At 42.5% G+C, this 18447-nt stretch overlaps 1 protein-coding gene across 1 annotated transcript in view; it reads left to right on the top strand.

Moving 5' to 3' along the window:
- The window catches only part of TXNRD1 (thioredoxin reductase 1), a 61108-nt gene that overhangs the window by 8194 nt on the left and 34467 nt on the right, over window positions 1-18447 (top strand). Inside the window, exons 3-4 of the mRNA XM_018558927.1 lie at window positions 6455-6515; window positions 14244-14353. Of these exons, the coding sequence (XP_018414429.1) occupies window positions 6455-6515; window positions 14244-14353 (171 nt within the window). The remainder of the gene's footprint in view (window positions 1-6454; window positions 6516-14243; window positions 14354-18447) is intronic.

Raw genomic sequence — 18447 nt, 5'->3', positions numbered from 1 at the left:
CCCCCCTCCCCAACATTAGCAAAACCCCTCCCTATAAAAACAACGCATGTAGGACCAGTTGGGTACCTGATGTAGGCCTTTATGGAAAAAAAATCATGCACATGCCCTGTGTTGATATAAACGATAACCATGCTGGGTGGTGTAAATCCATTGTCTCAGTCCATGAAACTCATAAAACTCCAAAATCAGACATTGGGAAAATAGGCACTGGATGTAGTGTAGTCCATGTAAAATGCCGCCCCAAAAAACATTTAGGCAGACGGGCTGCACAGAAACCGGCAGCCTGGCTACTTAATGTGAACGAGGAAGAAGCGGCGGTCGGGGGAGCAGGAGGAGACGGGGGACGGAGCGGCAGGGGGCGGAGACAGAGGAGATGGGGCAGAGATGGAAGAGGCAGTGTGAAGACAGAGGAGGCAGGGGGCCGAAGACTGCAATGGAGAAGGCGGGGCAGAGGCGGCGATTGTGGAGGCGGGAGGGGTCACTGATGTTCCAGTCGGGCGGCGAAGCTACAACGATTGGGCGCCGAGGCAGCGGAGGAGGCTGGGTTCCCAGTGCCAGGTAGGAGGATGACTGTGGTGGGAGGGCCCAGCATAGATTCTGCACAGCCCACCACAAATCCTGCACAGCCCCCCAGAGGTCCTGCAGACTGCAGGGGGTCTCTGCAGGATCTGTGGGGGCTTTTCAGGATCTGTGGGGGGCTTTGCAAGATCTGTAGGGGGCTCTGCAGCCTGCAAAGCCCACCACAGATCCGGCAGACTGCAGGGTCTCAAGGGGTCTCTGAAGGATCTGTGGGGGGCTTTGCAAGATCCAGAGGGGGCATTGCAGCCTGCAAAGCCCACCACAGATCCTGCAGACTGCAGGGTCTCAGGGGGGTCTCTGCAGGATCTGTGGGGGGTTTTGCCGGGTCTCAGGGGGGCTTTGCAGGATCTGTTCTGGGCTTTGTAGGATCCATAGGGGGCTCTGCAGCATGCAAAGCCCACCACAGATCCTGCACAGCCCCCCTGAGATCCGGCAGACTGCAGGGTCTCAGGGGGTCTCTGAAGGATCTGTGGGGGGCTTTTCAGGATCTGTGGGGGGCTTTGCAGGATCTATTGTGGGCTTTGCAGGATCCATAGGGGGCTCTGCAGCCTGCAAAGCCCACCACAGATCCTGCAGACTGCAGGGTCTCAGGGGGTCTCTGCAGGATCTGTGGGGGGCTTTTCAGGATCTGTGGATGGCTTTGCAAGATCCAGAGGGGGCTCTGCAGCCTGCAAAGCACACCACAGATCCTGCAAAGCCCCCCTGAGAACCTGCAGAGCCCACCACAGATCTTGCACAGCCCCCCTGAGACCACAGCTTTCCTGCCACGCTTATAGCAGAACAAAAGCTGGATACAGCGTGTGCACTGTATCCTGCGACTGACAGGTTACGCAAAAAGTATTAAACAGGAAGGGGTGGGGTAAATTTAGTGGGGAGGGGGGGCCTGAGTTTTGCCTTGCCTATGGCAGCCCCAAACCAGAATACACCACTGGGTATATGATCCAATATGAGGTATCAGAGATAGGTAAATTTGTGTATACTGAAGAAAGTCTCGAAGGACCTGGTTATAGATAAAGGTGAATTAAGATGTGCGTCCTGAGGTGCTTCCTGTAAACACACCCTGCTACACAGTATATCTCACTGCCGTTGCATTATAATTTTTCTTTCATCAGTTGTAAGATGATTTTGAAGACAAAGGTTGTCAACCACCAGTAGAAATAACTGCAGTATTACTTAATCTCTTAGGGCTTGTTCACACCAAGCACGGAGCAGATCCGGACCAGAGCAGGTGCAGACCGGATCAAAACTGCGTCCAATGTATTCCTATGGTATTTTGACCTCCAGTTCACATCGCAGCGTGCGGATCCAGACCAGATCCAGACCGGATGAAAAAAATGCGGCAAGCCCTATTTTACCTGCTCTGGATCTGGTCTGGAACGCATCAAAAACGCATCTAAAACGCATCAAAAACGCATGCAAGTGCCTGAAAGTCCATGTTAAACTGGCCCTAAACGCATCCAAAACGCATCCAAAACGCGGCACAACCCACTACACTGCGTGTGCAGAAACCTGACCGGATCTGGTCTGCATTTGGTGTGAACAAGGCCTTAAAGTTGAACTCTGGGCAAACAGCTAAATATACAGATCACCTATAAGGGAGCTGTACCTGTCAAAGAATTTGTCTTTCTGTCCATCCTGTTCTGATATTTACACACAAACTTTTTTCAATAATAATAGATCGAACAAATATACATTGCTCAGCAAGGTATTGTTTTTCATTTTTACAAGCACATAGAGTCATCATGTTTCCAAAAATCTCCAACTCTCTCAGTTCTGCTTCCCTGAGCTTCCTGTCCAGTGCAAGATTACAAGAAGAGCACAGTCTCCATCTACTAGCTTAGAAAAGGGGGGCAGGAATGAAGAAAAGAGAAAGGAGGAGATGGGAGGAACAGGAAGAATGGGCTAGCCTTGCTGTGTCTGTGTGTTTGTGAAGACACACACAGCTTACAAGCACACAAAGGGTGGCTCCATATGACCCTACATGGTAAAGGGGCCACCCTAAAATAGGATATCAAGACCAGTGCTCAAGGGACCAGATGATTCTACAGGAAGCTAAAACTTTTACACATCAAGGGGCAGCATCCATTGTAAGTGATTTAATCAGCATTTGATATAGCTTTAAAAACCTTTTGACTTTAATATCACTTTAAACTTTCAATGTTTTTTTTTCAATAATGAATCCAGACCAAACAAATACACCTTGCCCAGCAAAGTTTTTTTTTTTTTTTTTTACATTTTTGCCAAAGTACTTACAGTTATCATGTTTCTGAACAGCTGGTTCCAAGTCTCTCAGATCAGCTTCCCCAAACTTGTTGAGTACAAGATCACAAGGGACAAAGCACAGTCTCCAGCAACTGTTCATCTACTAGCCTTGAGGAGGAGGGAGCAGGGAGAAGCAAAGTGTCCTGCTTTTCTGTGCCTGTGTAATCATGGAGACACGCAAGGGTGGCTCCATAGAACACTACAAGGGAAAGGAGCCACCCTAATAAAGGATATCAAGATCAGTGCTCAGGGGGCCAGCTAATTCTACAGGAAACTAAAACATCAAGTAGCAGCATCCATTTTAACCACTTCGCGGCCAGCAGTTGTAAAAAAAAAGGAGCTCTCTAGATCTGAGTGGGCATCTTTAGATGTCCGCTCAGCCACGCCCCCTCGCGCGCGCCCAGGGAAGCGGGAAATGCCAAGCGGGAAATGCCGACATTTGAAAACAGGCAGTGATGCCTGTTAATATACAATCGATCTGCTGGCTATAGAGCCAGTCGGCGGATCGCTTGTATGAGGTCCCGGGATGTGCGGCCCCCCCCTTCGCGGCTCCCCCCCTCCCGCTGGTCCCGGGCTCCACTGTGTCGGTGCAAGCCCGGGACCAGCATACTGCCTCTGTCACAGGGGATCACAGGGAGGTCGGTACACGACCTCCCCCCGATCCCCTCTCCCCTGTCAGAATGCGGAACTGCTGTATATTACATCATAAAAAGAATTTAAGTTCCCCCCCCCAAAAAATGTAAAGTTACAAATAAAAAAGAATTATTTATTTTTTATTTTTTTAAAAAGTCCCCCCCATACATACACGCAAGCAAACAGGCGTTGGGTGTGCATACGTGCGAAAACAACGATTTTGCCCATTACGCCGCACATGTTACATATCGTCGCGAACGTCGGAATGAGAGCAATAGTTCTAGGGCCATCAATCACTGATAACACTAAACTGATGAGCTGTAAAAGCTTTTAAAGCGTCGCCTATGGCCAATTTTGGGTATGGTAGTTTTTTGCGATTTGGCGGGTGCGCTCAATTTTAAAGCATGACATGTTTGGTGTCTATTTACCCGACGTGACCCCGTCTTTTATATTTTACCAAAAATATGGGTAATAATCATTGTTTACTAATATAATGGGGGGCAAAACTTTTTTTCCCCAAAACTTTCAATAATTTTTCCTTAATATAGTAAAAAATAAAAACCCCAGTGGTGATTCAATACCACCAAAAGAAAGCTCTATCTGTCCTCAAAAAATTGTAAAAAGTTCATTTCAGTACAGCGTTGCATGATGGAATAAACGTCAATCAAATTCCCGCAGCGCTGAATACTGAAAAATGGCCTGGCCAGGAAGGGGGTCTAAACACCTGGTCTTGAAGTGGTTAAGTGATTTCATCAGCATTTGAAATAACTTAAAAACATTTTGAGTTTAATATCACTTTAAATAGCAATTACAGGTCTTGTCCGCCCCCAGTCTATGACTGGGGAGTAAAAGAAGGAGCAGCAGTCTGATAAGCTTGTCTCTGGCACTTTGCTCCCCCCTCCTGTCAGCATGTTTATTGTTAACAGATGAGAACTGCAGCACAACTGATTGGCTCCTTGGGCTGCTTATACCTATCCCAATCTAAACTCTGCTGTGCAGGAAAAGCAAGAGGCTGATAGCAAGTCAAATACAGTTACTTACACTGCTATTTAAAACACATTTAATATTTGATTTATTTGTGTCTTTTATATCATCCTTGGTTTAGCTTTAAACCTGAAGTTTAGTCAAATATTTTTTGAGGATTGTGCACCTGATGCAATAGATATGTGTATTTGTGTGTGTCCCTATAGCTTTAGCTGCTTCTTCTTGTAAAAATGGTCCTCTCACTGCTTCTCCCAGAGCTGGCAGATTTTACGCTCAGTGACGCTGTTAGAGCTGCTGTGAAAAGTTGCACCACTGTCCCCTCCCCCTCAGCTCTTTCCACCATTTACAGATCTCTCGCTATGATTCCACAATGCATCTATGTTCATTGTTCTGTCTTTGCAACCAGTGACATCGCTGGTTGCCAGGAGCGTGGTAGGACACCAGGCAAATCATCCTAGTTTGTGGGTGGGGAGACGTCCAGAGTCCCAGGTTGCTAGGAGCTGGGCGGGGAGCTGACCAGGATCCCAGGTTGCTAGGAGCTGGACGGGGAGATATGTATGGCCCTTACACCTCTCCCCATCTAGCTTTTAGCAACCCGGGACGCTCTGACCAGTGTCTTACCCAGCTCCTAGCTGACATTTTTGTCACTGGTTGCCAGGAGCTGGGAACAATTTATTATAGATACGCCTCTGGACAGTTGTCACTGGAGCAAAAAGATTTCCCCTCCATTCCATTTGAACGTTTTCAATCCCAGCAAATTTGAATCAAGTCTTTCCAAACCACAATGCAACACAATGTACATGATGATGCATGTCCTGTGTGAACGAGTTTTAACACAACCACCTTGCATTTTTCAAGTTTAGTCATGGGCAAAACATTGTTCATAATAACTGCTGAATTTTCTCCTTAGATAAACACTGTGCCCCTAGCTTTGCCTGGCACTTTTAATTAGCAAGTCGATTCTTGCTACACATCTTATTAAAATCAATACTCTGCTTAAAGTGAATAAAAAACATTACAGAAGCAGTAATGTGCTGTAAAACTGAACATTAATTCTGCATTAACAACTTCAGCATTCTTATCAGCTTCAATATTAAATTAAGATTGAGTAGAAACCTGTTTTTAATTTTATAAGCAGAAATTGTAAGCTGTTTAAAGAAACTTACCAGCAGATGGTGAGATGATAATATTCAACTTTGTTTCATGGAAGTTTACATGAGACATTTTATGAATATTTCTGGTTTGGTTTTGTGGGCAAATCTTGGCTATACTTGCATATTGTAATAGAAAATACTCGTAATCTTACTTGGCCAGCTCGGTCCCTTTAAACAATCCTTCTGTTCTGGCATGTGGAAGTCAGCTTTTCCTTCAAAAGTTCCTGATAATCCAAAAAAGTTGTCACTAAATGAAGATTCCTTACAGTGTTGGGTCAATGGGCCTAAATATATATATTAATGTTTGATGGGGTCTTCACTGTCTTTGAGCCAGAAACTAGGAAGGGGAAGGTGTTGTGACCATTTTGACAAGGTGACAGTATTGTATCTCTATAGCTTTCTGATCATAGTTTGTATTTGTCTTTGAGTCATGACAGACCCTTGTGCCACCGTAAACACTAACAGGGTTATTCACAAAAAGGTGAAGAGCTTGGAGAAGGCAGGAGAAGTGAACAATCTAGGACAACATAGCTGATTTGGAGAAACTCTCCAATTCAGCTCATTTTCCAGTTCAGCTATATTGGTCTAGATTGTTCCCTTCTCCTGCCTTCTCCAAACCCTTCACCCTTTTGTGAATAACCCTGTATATTCAGAATACGATTTTCTGTCTACATCTGTTTTCATTGTAAAAAGAAGCAGCAAAGCAGAACAATCCTGTTGCCCTGCAAAGCAGTAAGTGCAGACTGTGGCTAGTATGTGGACTACAGAATTATTATTAAATGAATATTTTAAATATTGAAAATCTGTGAAATTCATACTTTGAAAAACATTTTTCTTCTTAGGTTAAGAGCCTCTTGGATGAACTGGATGTTCCATATTTGGCAGTGGAGATAGACAAAACAGGTGAGGCATAAGCTTGTTAGCCTGCAGGGTAGATCTTTGCAGCATAAAATCATGTTTGAGGCTGTCCTGTCCTTTTATAACCTAAAAGAATTCAGGTATTGAAAAGATATTAGTACTTGTATAATCTTTATCAGAACTGGGCTAAAGATGTCTTCACAGAAAACTGAAAATTATATTTGCCGTGATGTGTAGTAAATTATATTTATCATTAGTATGGCTATACTATTTATATTTAGTATTATATACTCAAGGGTTAGTGTTCTTTTTTACTCCTACCATTTTTTCTCTCCTGTTGATTCATGGCTTTACAAAAAGCAGGTGGTAGAGAAAGCAATCAAGACCCTATTGCACCAGTATTTACTTCATGGGACCACCCACATCATGAGATACAGAAAATCACAGATACATATTATAAAGTATTGGCTAATGAAAGCCTCTGAAACTGAAACACAGATATAGAGAACAAATCTCACAATATAGTCCTAAAAAAGGCACATATGCCATAGTTTAGGTAAACAGAAGTGACTGAATTACTGACTAATCTGTTTTATAGTTTTCTTTTTACTGAAAGAGGTTTTTAGTATAAAAATATGTTTTATATAGTATACTGTTCAATATGCCACGATCTTACACTGTTTGCCAATTATATTAAAATTTTCAATAAAAATGGTTGGATAAGAAAAAAAATATGCCTGTATTTATATCTTAGGTAAAGATGGACTGAGTTCCGTCGAAACAGTTATAAAAAAAAGCTGATGTTTTGACATATCTCCGCTGCAAGACACATGGAGAGTGTGTGTCTAGGCCTGTCTGGCCTACACATGTAGGTAGGTGCAGTATGGCCAACGGCCACTAGATGCCCCCATGGGGCCCTGGAGATAGATGCAGCTCTGGCCTGGGAAAACTCTGTGTCCCAGGAGAAGTTGATTTATAGGGGGCGCCCGAGAGGGGAAGGAGGGTTGTTCAGGGGTGTACAGGAGAAGTCTAAGACTGTCTGCAGAGTCTCTGGAGAGAGACTGTTTCTGGACTATAGGCTGGTCCATGGGAAGGACAGGACCAGGCCTAGGACTATGTAGAGCTACAAAGATTCCCTAGTTTCCCCACAGGGGGAAACCCACCGTGCTAGGACTGACAATGGATGGGATTCCGGAGAATAGTGAAGCGCTAGAAGACTGACGATATTCGCCAGTGGGCCTATGGCCGAAGTAAGTCGTGTCTCTGGGCTGCACCTGGGCTGATGTACCTCTCTCTCTCTAAAGTGTATTACCATGCAAGTAACAAGAATTGTGCCGTCATCCCACCCGGGGATGGCTGAAACGTATACTTTGTTCTGCTCTACCTTCAAGTAAAATCAACAAAAAGACTATCTGTGTGGACTGGTTCTTCTCCCTCCAACCTTTAAAAAGGTGGGGTTCAACCGGAGTGTGATGTTGGACTGTATCGTGGCTGTAACCATCTGAGGAGGGTAGGTGCGCAATGGGGCAATGCCTGACACAGGGTGCCGTTCATGGTGGCCTTTCTCCCTAAGGGGGAGGAAGCGCCAAAGGCCGCAGAGGCGGTTGAAGCCATGAGGCCCTGTGTACGCAGTACTACACGTGAGGGAGTGTTTGCACGAGGCCAAGGCCGTGGCCCCTGACCGTGGGGTGTCTGGTTTCAAGTTGCATGCACGGGGTTAGCCAGCCAACCCAAAGGGAACACACACACAAAACACCCCAAGAGTGAACCCCGCCTACACACAGACCGGTTGCTGAGCCAGACTGATGTCTGGGAGTTGGAAATTGTGAAGGGACAGAGGTAATCTCTGTCATCCGAACAGATCCTTGTGTCTTATTAAAGCAAGTAGTCTGTATGTGAGCAGACAAGAGCAGTCTGGTGTTGTGCGCTCAGAGATGGTATTCTGCATACCTTGGTTGTAACAAGTGGTTATTTGAGTTACTGTTGCCTTTCTATCATCTCGAACCAGTCTCCTCATTCTCCTCTGACATCAACAAGGCATTTCCGTCCACACAACTGCTGCTCACTGGATATTTTCTCTTTTTCGGACCATTCTCTGTAAACCCGAGAGATGGTTGTGTGTGAAAATCCCAGTAGATCAGCAGTTTCTGAAATACTCAGGCCAGCCCGTCTGGCACCAACAATCCATGCCACGTTCAAAGTCACGTAAATCACCTTTCTTCCCCATTCTGATGCTCGGTTTGAACTTCAGCAAGTCGTCTTTACCAAGTCTAGATGCCTAAATGCATTGAGTTGCTGCCATGTGATTGGCTGATTAGCAATTTGTGTTACCGAGCAATTGAACAGGTGTACCTAATAAACTGGTCGGTAAGTATATATTTATTTGCTATTTATCCCCAAACACCCTGGAATCCAATACAGCACTCTTACATAAAGCTTGGCTTAGTGGAACACCTCAGAGACTGGTTCTCCTAGCTTTGGATCTTCATTCCTTCAGCGTAACTATTGGCTTTTTGGTAGCTTCTCTGACTAATATCTTCCTGACCAGATGACTGAGTTTTGGTGAGCAGATCTCACTACGTATGGTTGTGTCATACACTTTCCATTTAGCAATAAAAATGTAATGGTGCATTAGGAATTTGGAAAGCTAAACTCCAGGCATACATGAAAAAAAACATCAATTAATCCAGTTGTATATTCATTAAATATCTTAAATGTAATTAAAGTAGTACAAAAGCCTTTAATATCACCAACATGTTGCTATAGTTTCTTTCAACAAAGTCCAGAAGCATTTATATTTTTGTCCTCTGTCTTTCTGTACACCTCTTCCCTGAACTTCCAGTCACTTATAATGTCATTTCTAGTCATATGATCACATTCCTCAGGCCTCCATGTCCCATCATTCATAGTGCCAGTGCGCATACATACCGCAATTGGCCAATGTAAGGATGCTGCCTGCACCAATACAGAGGACAAGGCATGCAAGACCCACTTCTGCTCCTCGTCAAGGGCAGTAATTGAAAGCAGCTCCCGAGGCTGACTCTGGAGCCACTGTCAATCACATCCCTTGGAGGAGGAGCAGAGGCATGTCTTGCGTGTGTTGACCTCTGAGGATGCCTGTGTGTGTGTTGGTCCAGCTGCATCCTCACATTACCCTGTAGTCTTCTCCCGCAAATGTGCACAAAAGGGTGGCTACAGCAGGACTCCATAGGATCCTGCAAGACAAGGAGCCACACTATACAGGTATTCCTCACTTAACGACGGAGTTTGGTTCCTACGACCAGGTCGTTAAACGAATTGGTCGTTGAGCGAGGAACTGTATACATTACCGTACTGCATTAGTATACTGTATACAGTACAGTACTGTATAGTGTTGCAGATGTACAGTACTGAACAGTGTACTGTAAATCGGGCAATAAAATACTTACCAAGACCAGACCCGCAGTGAAGAACGGAGTACAGCAAGTGGGGCCAGCAATCAGGAACTCGGGTGAAAGTAGCAGAAAGGTAACATCTGAAACAGGAAAAAGTAACATATAATGTAACTCTTGACCTCAGCAGCTGAAGGTATTGAAGAAAATTAGAGTTTAATATCATTGAAATGAAACCAGTGTAAGTACCTACATTTTATTGGTGTCAGTCTCTTGTATTCTCCTGTAAAGGAAAAGCAGTCTGGGAGAGCAATATGCAGCTCTATGGGTCAATCAGGTGTGTTACATGCAAATAGAATGAAAGTAAATATGCTGACAGGAAGACAGAGCAGAGAGATGAGCTAATCAGCCCACTGTTGCTCCTTCACTGTCCCGGCTGGGGGTGTGGAGGGGTCCTAGATGCAAGTCTTAAATGCAGTAGAGAAAAGTGAGGTCACCAGACTGTCTATGCTGTCTGACAAGGCTTTGTAATGTCAGGACTGGATGGACTTCATATTTAGTTGTTTGTCTGAAGTTTGTGATTTTTTTGTTATACCTCAACCATAACGTGTACTTTTTAGAACTTTATCCAGTTTTTGTTTGGATAACTCCTTGGCTTTAATGCTGCTGCTTCTGTAGGTGTACAAAATAAAATTTTAGATTGTGTGTCACTAATAGCACTCTGGCGGACTCCATTCACTCAATGATGTGACTTCTGAAGTCAGTCATGTGTACTGCAAAGTACTTCTTTAATTTTTTTGCCCAAGCACTTACAGTCATCATGTTTCCCAAACAGCTAGCTCCAAGTCTCTCAGCTCAGCTTCCCTGAACTTCCTGTCCAGTACGAGATCACAAGGGACAGCACAGTCTACAGCTAACTTAGAGAAGGGAAGGAGGGAGGAGATGAGAGCAGGACTTGCTCTCCCGTGCCTTTGTGTTTGTGGAGACACACACAGCTTGCAAGCACACAAGGCTGACTCCATAGGTCCCTACAATGGAAAGGAGCCACCCTAAATTAAGATATCAGGGCCAGTGCTCTGGGGACCAGCTGATTCTAAAGGAAACTAAACATTTCAAACATCAAGGAACAGCATCCATTGTAAGTGATTTAATCAGCATTTGTAGAACTTTATTTACTAAGCAGATTTTATTTTAACATTACAGACTATTTTCTGTAGGTAAATGACATTATTTTCCATTACATTCATTTTATTCCTAGGTTGTAACACTACAGAAATGTGCAAAAGTCTAAGTTGAGGAAGTAAATACTGAAAGCATGTCTAAGGGATTAACAAATTTATATAACCTGTAATTTCTGCTTTGTCATTCTAAGGGATTAACAAATTTATATAAGCTGTCATTTCTGCTTTGTCATTCAGCGCATTTATATACAGCAAGCTAGTTCTACTACCAGTACATTTTACTAAAGGCTAATTATATCTCTTTTACATTTGTGCGCATGATTAACCAGTTGGTATTACAAATCTCCACCCATAACAAATATCCATGGACTACATTATATCTAAACAAGCAAAAACTAATATTAAAATCAAAATACCATAATGGAGCCAGTCTATTGTTCTATCCAAGGAGACCCAAGTGTCACTCTGAGCAGAGGCATAAAAACTGGAAGATGGAAAATATATGTTCCTCTCCAGAGAAGAAGGTTTCTCGTAATCAAACTACCAACCAACAAATCACAAGGACTAAGCTGCTACACAATTTATACAATATGAACATGTTGAAAATGGTTTATTTCCATGCTGTGCTGTTTTTCTGAATTAACAATTCTTTATAAAGCACAATTTTCTTTTTTCTGCAATTTCGCAACTAATAAGAAAAAAATGCAGATTTTTATAGAGTACTTGATTTTTAAATCAATCTAGGTTCTATAAATGCCCCTCCCCCTTAATTTCTGGCCTCCAATCTCTTTTTCAGCCTGTTCCCTCTTCTCAAATTGTAATGATACAGGCCATGCATTATTGCCCTTGTTCCTCGGAACATAGCATAGCACCAAGAATATAGCACCCAAGGTGGGGTGGGAGTAGAATTAGCTGGTGGAGGGCAGATAGCAGCTGCTGTAAGTACGTTTGCAACTTTATGGAGAGATACTGAACCTAGTATATCAATCCACCAGAAGTGCAGGAGCTCAGAGATGCTTAAAGGTATCAAGATGCAAAAAAAAAAGTAAGTGTCACTTCACGGTCTATGGCTTGTAGTGTAGGAGTAACATGAGCCCCAGCATTGGTGTCAATGGCAGTAGTAGTAACACCCTGCATTGGTGTAATTGGTAGTGATAATAACCCCCAGCATTGGTGTGAGTAGCCACAATAATCTCACAGCATTGTGTTTGGCTGCAAAAATAACCACCTCACCCAGCACTGGTCGCCAATTACTGGCTGTATAATAAACCCTCCCCCAGCACTGGTGTTTCATATCTGGCTTTAAAAATAACTCCTCCTGAGCATTGGTGGTCAGTTGCTGGCTGTAAAAAATGATCCTTCCCCCAAGCATTGGTGGTCAGTGGCTGACTGTGAAAATAACCCCCCAACATTGGTGCATTGGTAGTTAGTGACTGCCTGGAACAATAACCCCTCCCAGCATTGGTGGTTAGTAGCAGGCTGTAAGAGTAAACCCCCCCTCCCCAGCATTGGTGGTCAGTGGCTGGCTGTAACAATAATAACCCCCTCCCCAGCATTATTGTCCAGTGTTTACATACCTGTACAAACATTCCTGCCCCATTCTCTCTCTTTCCCAGTCAAGCAAGGACTATAGTTCAACTATCAGGTGGACATCACTCTGCCTGACACTTTTCTTTGTGCACTTTTGCCACTCTGCATATTAGTAAGTGGTGGTACCCCGGTGCGGACTGATGTTCCACACCCCCATCCCAAGGCATGCAATGCAACATAGACTGTGGTCTAGAATGACTAGTGCTTGTCAGAGCTGTTTAAGATACGAATGGACAGCTCCCAGTATGTAGCCCATTGGAGTGCCTAGCTGAATAACCGCAGATAGGCAGACAGAATACCAGTACACGGCTGATAGACAGGAACAGATAGAGTTACAAGCTGAAGTAATAGGATTCACATACATATTGTCAGGATCAGAAGTAAAGTCAATACAAGTCAGGAACAATTCAGAATATTAAAAACAGAATGGCCCAGCCCGGGCACAGAAAAAGACAGAGGCTAAAATGCTAAGGTCAGTAAACACTAACTCACACAGATGCACTGCCAAAGCAATCTTCATTATTGCTATCTATGTACAGTTTGTAAATTTTTGCTGATGGAACTGCTTATTGAGTACATTACGTTTAACAGCACTGGGGCCATATATTTAAAACAATGCTACTAGATTACAGTTTGCCCCTCTCTTGTAGTCATCAATTCAAGAGTCACAAGCAAACATATGTGTACTTACAGGCAATCTGCATCTTTAAGTGTGGCAAAGATGTCTGATGTTATAAGGGTGATACTAAGTTTAGCTGGTCAGTTGAGGTAGACAGAAGGTGGCACAGCTGGTGTCGGGGAAGAGGTATAAAAGCCCTAACTGTGTTTCCATTGTGTAGAGTTAATTTCTGCTGGGAATCAAGATTTCTCTAGGAAAATATGATATGCTAACCTGTGAGTTTACCACTATGGGGACCAAAAAAGAGGCTTTTTGAATAGCATAGTATTGTTAGTACTATTCAGCTACCCCCTCAAAGCTTTTTTTTTTCCATTTTTGCCTGTATACTTAATTTTATGCTACATTTTGATTCTATATATAGGCTGACAACCAGACCACTAGTAAATTCCTCATAGACTGTTTTTCAGTTCTTTTTAAAGAACTATGTGTAAAAAAAATGTTTGTTAAATCTACTCTAATTGGGACTTTAGAAAACACCACTGATTAGTGATACATGAGGAAACACAACTGATTAATGATACATGAGGAAAAGTTTGGACTACACAGTTTAGGACTACAGGATCTTTAAACTTTAAACAGCTTTGTTGTAAGTCTGATATAAAACGAATAAGCAGTGAGCATTAGCTCAGGTGGGGATATTTCAACTTTTAGTGAATGGAAGAACATTTTTGTAATAAATACACAGATATTAGAGAATAAATTCAAGACGTTATCTTCCGATATACCTTCTATATTCTATATTCTTATACCCAGCCAAGTTCTTCTAAAGTCGCTCTCTCTTCCCTGGATCTTGTGAGATTTGCAAGTCATCATTGATGACACATTTGGTGAGGAATAATCACAGGTGTAAGGAAGGAAGTGATAGAAAAGATTGTGAAAGTTTCATGTCCCTCCCTGTTTGGCTCATCCAGACAGCTTATAAACGTAGAGCTCACCTATCAATTTTTCACAGATCCTGGACTGATACTTGAAGAAGAACTTTATGAATATACCATGGAAACAGCTTTGCCCAACATTTTTGTGAAGGAGAAACTCATAGGTGGCTACGATGAAGTTATTCAGGTAAGGTCATGTTACATTGTAAGACTGAAAATGTAGAAAGACATCTGTATTTGTGGCTTGGTATAGTGTAGCAGTTATTTATTTTGGCAAGGAGTTTTTTTTATATGGAAAGCATGTGAGCTCTTATAGATTTTGTCATGATTTGCTAGTCTGTAAAACTTTCTTTATGTTGATTTGATATGAAGATATATGAAATATTATACCTCATATGTGTTGCATTGACAAAACAACAAACCATGTTAGGACATAAAGCTTTTCTGCTATCAGTGCACATTGAATTTTTTAATTAATTATATTAATTTATTTAGCATCAAAGTATTATGCATTGTACAACTCACATGGGGTTCTGCCCCACAGTTCAATGTCCCCACCTTAGTGATACAAACATTCACGCTACAGAAGAGATGTCAGTTAAAGTATCAGTAAGATTTCGGATTGTGCAAGATAACCAGAGCACCCAGAGAAATATGAGAACATACACACACCTTATAGAAGGTGTCCCTTAAAGTATATCTAAAGCAAAACCTTTTCTTTCGCGTTTTGAACAGAATAGAGAATGGGTTAAAATGCCTTGGCTCCGGAACTGTCAGGCCATAGGGATAACTATTTAGCTATGTGCTGCCCCTTTAGAACCTTGGTTCTCAACTGGTGGGTTGTGACCCAAAAGTGGGTCGCTGCATGCCTTTCATTTTTCTAGGTGAGAGGCTCCTCAGCCTCCCTCTAGTGCAGCACTGTCAGTTCTCGCACCAAGCAGCCATTCAGAATATGCTGCCCAGCATCGAGTTTCAGCTTGAGGCGGGATAGGATGGGGCTATGGCAATGAGGGAGCTCCATCCATACGTGCACTGCTTACAGCTCCCTCATGTGTCCTGTAGAGGTGCCTGGACCAGAATAACGCACTGTACCATGCAATCACACCTACTATGCGTTCTGGTGTGGGAGGTATGTTGCGTTGCCATTCATTTGAATGGTACCCCAAACGCACCTCCCACCCACAGTTCAATCGCCTAGAATGCGCGGTACCGCAATACCGCAGTGGGATTTGGGTCGCGACTTAATGACCAAGGACAAATGTGGGTCCTAAAGTTACACAGGTTGAGAACCACTACTTTAGAATATGTTCATCTGATACTTCTGATTTAGGTGCAGTCTTCCAAAAATGGGAAGTGTATCTTATGTAAAGGATTTTAACAAGTGACCTCATGACAATAAGGTTAGATGAAAACTCTCTTAAAGGAGAACTATGAGGTGAGTGCTTTTCACTCATCCTCATAGTTCTAGCCGACCTGTGACAATGAAACTATCACAGGTCGGCTCAGTAGATCGGGAAGTGATCACACATACCGGCGTTCGCTCACTTCTTGATCCTATCACGGCTCTCTGCCGTGACAGGGGAGGAACTGGATTCTAGATAGGCAGAGCCAGCTGTCACTCACGCAGCTGGGCGTTTCCAGACATAATTGTTGGGATCCGCTTCAGCTGCGGCGTCTCAGTATACCGCAAGCTGTAGCTTATACTGAGCTTAGGGTGACGGGAGGACGATAGTTTGTGTCCTCCTGTTACCCTAAGGAGAACTATGGGGAAAGCTCTAACCCCATAGTTCTCCTTTAAGCTGAATCACCATTTATCATGTACTCTACCTTTCTGAATGTAAAGATAAAAAGCTGTTTGTTTGTATAGTTTCTGCTGATCAATGCAATGTTTCAGTATGATGGATACTAATGGAATTCTTCATTAAAGATAAGTGCACTTATTCCATTTTGCCCTTTTACCCTGACCTGTACCTAGCTTACCCTTGTCCTCCACAGCTGCATACCTACCTCTAACTGATGCCACGAGTCTCACTGTCCTGGCCCACGACTGCACATTACAGCCCTATAGACTTCTATGGCACGGTGTCCCAAGGCCAGAGAAGAAGGGAGACAGCTCCATAGAAGTCTATGGGGTAAATGGATGGTTTTCTAATGACCATTATCTAATGTCAGTCACCTCTTTGTAAATGTTAGCTAGGCTACATACATTGGGAGCAAAATAAAATCTTATCACCCAGGTAATTAAGTTTAAAGGATGTTTTTTAACCCTTTGCTTTATTATATGTTTTCTTACATGCAACTATTATAATTACCTGAATATGAATTGATGTTAGCCTCTTTAAATCCCCATACAGCAAATTCCAGCTGTCCAAATAATATTTTCTAACAACCTTTAGAATAAAAGAACTACTAGAATCTAATTGGTTGTTATGGAGATCACATACCTTTTTCATTCTGTGATTTTATATATTGGCCCTTTATGACAATTCCCCTATTTGTGCTGCACAAGTAGTTTCTTGAGTGAAGGCAAGGCATCCAACGCAATATAAATTGTAATTATATGTCATCTTATTTACATGCGTATTCTTTGTCATCATCCCAAGTAATTACTTTAAATTGGCAGCACCTGATAGGCGTAAAAGATTATTTAAATGCATTGCAAACAATATCCCGTGATTGCAGCGAAGTATAAAATGAGTTAAACAATAAGACTAAATATAGATAACAGGAAATTGTAATATAGATGAAGTGTAGATGCAGTTAAAGGAGGTTTCACCTCTGTTTTCAATCTATACTTTCTCACCCAGTGGACTACCTCTACTGCACTGAAATCCTAACCAGTGTTGTCAGCCCGGCTCTACTATGCTGGACTTCAGAACACCTCCCTGCTTGTGTTGTGGGGAAGCAAAGAGGGAGAGGTCTTTGGCAGATCAGCAGGAGAGAACTGACAGGGCCGACAACACTGCTTGGCGATTTCGTTCAGCACTGTGTTGTCATCTCAAACAGGAAGAGTATTTTCACAGATCAACAAGTTTTTTTCTACACTTGTAGAATTTTTAAAGGGATAAAACATTAGAACATGTGCATGTATTGTAGAAATGTTATAAATATTTTTTTTGACTAGACATACACTATAAATGCCTGTCGGTAACATTTCTGAACATAGAGTCCTCGTGGATTTAGTGTCACATTTCCAAGTTGTAGGACTTAAATTATATTTTCTGATGTGTTTGATAATAATAAAATATAATTTATTTTCACTGCCCCGCAGTCCCACATTAGGTCTACGCTCAGCTCTGTTCTAGCACAGTACTATTATACCAAACATGCATGCTTTTTAGATGCTGAATGGGACACATATTTCATAATAGTACAGCCAGAGGATTTACCTACAGCAACTACTTATTAGTAATTTCTGTCAAATCTGTCAACATGCACAATAACTCAGAAATTGCCGGCACTGTAAATTAGTACTGAGACATACCATTGTTATACCTGACAGTGGGGATTTTGTTACCGTGACAGACACAGGACATGATGAGACTGGTTAGCAGTAGAAAAATGAGTCTTCATTATTTGTGGAATAATGTTCTGTTATAAGGATATTAGGATTCACGGGGGGAGTTTGGCGGCAATATAAATGCATGAAGCAGTAGGCAAAGTGCATTTATTAAGGTCACTTAATTGCTCTGTGAATCCTAATGCTCTTAATAATCTGAACTATTACCTATAATACACAAAAACTAGCATTTACAGAGACTTACATACAAAAGCTGATTAACACTGGTGACACATACAGTGATAGGCAAACTATACTGTGACATGCAAAGACTGACAGATATTGATGGATAAAGACCTTGATGGACAGACACAGACTAAAAGACATTGATGGGTGAAGACCTTTATGGACAGACACAGACTAACAGACATTGATGGGTGAAGACCTTGATGGACAGACACAGATTAACAGACATTGATGGATGAAGACCTTGATGGACAGACATTTAATTGCTCTGTGAATCCTAATGCTCTTCATAATCTGAACTATTACCTATAATACACAAAAACTAGCGTTTACAGAGACTTACATACAAAAGCTGATTAACACTGGTGACACATACTGTGATAGGCAAACTATACTGTGACATGCAAAGACTGACAGATATTGATGGATAAAGACAGTGATGGACAGACACAGACTAACAGACATTGATCGATGAAGACCTTGATGGACAGACACAGACTGACAATCATTGATGGATGAAGACTGTGATAGACAAA

This window comes from Nanorana parkeri, unplaced genomic scaffold, assembly GCF_000935625.1.
Source record: "Nanorana parkeri isolate BGI_ZX_2015 unplaced genomic scaffold, ASM93562v1 scaffold369, whole genome shotgun sequence".
Lineage (NCBI taxonomy): Eukaryota > Metazoa > Chordata > Amphibia > Anura > Dicroglossidae > Nanorana > Nanorana parkeri.
Note: the sequence above shows the minus strand (reverse complement) of the source record. Positions and strands in the feature narration are given on the sequence as shown.